The sequence below is a fragment of the Eurypyga helias genome, unplaced genomic scaffold, assembly GCF_000690775.1.
Source record: "Eurypyga helias isolate BGI_N326 unplaced genomic scaffold, ASM69077v1 scaffold34363, whole genome shotgun sequence".
In the NCBI taxonomy this organism is placed as follows: domain Eukaryota; kingdom Metazoa; phylum Chordata; class Aves; order Eurypygiformes; family Eurypygidae; genus Eurypyga; species Eurypyga helias.
The window spans coordinates 1-1512 of record NW_010239804.1 but is presented as its reverse complement, the minus strand read 5'-3'; the positions used below and the strand labels follow the sequence as shown (position 1 = coordinate 1512).

The 1512-nt window shown below is 62.7% G+C and overlaps 1 protein-coding gene across 1 annotated transcript; it reads left to right on the top strand.

Annotated features, from left to right (window-relative positions):
* Positions 1-355: 355 nt before the first annotated feature.
* AAMP (angio-associated, migratory cell protein) lies at positions 356-1262 on the top strand (the record flags this gene model as incomplete). Its single annotated transcript, XM_010148274.1, has 4 exons — positions 356-475; positions 632-771; positions 885-1029; positions 1168-1262. Coding segments are annotated over 4 exons (500 nt in total), but the record flags the coding sequence as incomplete, so codon positions are not given.
* Positions 1263-1512: the final 250 nt, after the last annotated feature.

The following is a 1512-nucleotide window of genomic DNA, read 5'->3' as shown; positions in this document are numbered from 1 at the left end:
GGGGTCCCCCTTGGGACCTCCTCCCACCCTGGCTTTCCCCAGAGGAAGGGGCTGCAGCAGGTCCTCTTGGCCGTTCCCAGGAGAGCTTGCAGGAGTCGGGGCTCTGGTGCTTTGGGGCTTTGCTTGTTTCTAACTTGTGCTCCGGTAGAGAAGCATCTTGAGCCCCTACTGCGGCAACGGGCCCTGAGCTTGGCAGCCAGCCTGCGCCGCTCTCCCCCCGCAGGAAGAATCGGTTTGGGTTGGGAATTCAGCTCACCCAGACTTGGCGTTGCGATGGGTTTGGATTCCCTGGGAACATCGGGTGGGGTGTGAGTGGTATCTGAGCCATGTCGCCTCTCTCTTCTCTTCTGTGAAGCTTCTGTTTTCTGTGTGAGCCTTGACCCCAAGACCAACACGCTGGCAGTGACAGGCGGGGAGGATGACAAGGCTTTCGTCTGGCGTGTGAGCGACGGAGAGCTCCTGTTCGAATGCTCAGGTGGGGTGCTCGAGGCCATCCAGGTGAGCGGCCGTGTCCCCTCCCAGCCACATCTCTCTGGATACACTCTTCCCCAGCCGATGCTCTGCTGGAGCCAGGCTCTTGACCGTCCTCCGTAGCTTGGCCTGAGCAGTCTCTGTCCCCCAACATCTCTAGGACACAAGGATTCGGTCACCTGTGCTGGATTCAGTCACGACTCTGTGTTTGTGGCCACGGGCGACATGTCTGGGCTTATCAAAGTGTGGCGGGTGGATGCCAAGGAGGAAGTGTGGTCCTTCGAGGTGGGGGACTTGGAGGTGAGCAGCGGAACCACTGGTGCTGCGGGGAGCTCGTGGGCCAGCAGCTGGGACTGAGCTGGGTGGAGGGGGACACGCCACCCCGGTGACACTGCCTGTCCCTGTCTGCCCAGTGGATGGAGTGGCACCCTCAAGCCCACGTCCTTCTGGCGGGCACGGCTGATGGCAACTCCTGGATGTGGAAGATCCCCAGCGGCGACTGCAAAACCTTCCAGGGCCCTGCGTGCCCGGCCACGTGCGGCAGGATCCTGCCCGACGGTGAGGCACAGGGGCTGTCCGGGGTGGAGAATGTCACCAGCTCTGTGACAGATCTCGCTGCCAGCATCTGCCCTCCTGCTTCTGCCAGTCTGTGCTGAGCTGGAGCTGAAGGGATGAGGGGACCTCTGTCTCATCCAGGGAAGCGAGCGGTGGTGGGCTACGAGGATGGGTCCATGCGCATCTGGGACCTGAAGCAGGGAACCTCACTGCATGTCCTGAAAGGTAGGGAAGAGGTTCATCACCATGGGGGCTCCCTAACTTGGGAATGGCCCCTTCCGGCGGGCTCTGACCTCTGCCCGGTGGCCTCTGACCTCTGCCCAGTGGCCAGGGGCTGCTGGAGGGAGCCTGGTGCTGGGTTTCCCTATCCCCAGGTGGCTGCTCCTTGCCACGGGGGTGCTGGCAGGGTTGGGTGAGGCGGAGGCTGCAGGAGGGTGGGTTTGGAGGCCCACCGGGTCTCAGCCGAGAGGACACGTGGAACTCATG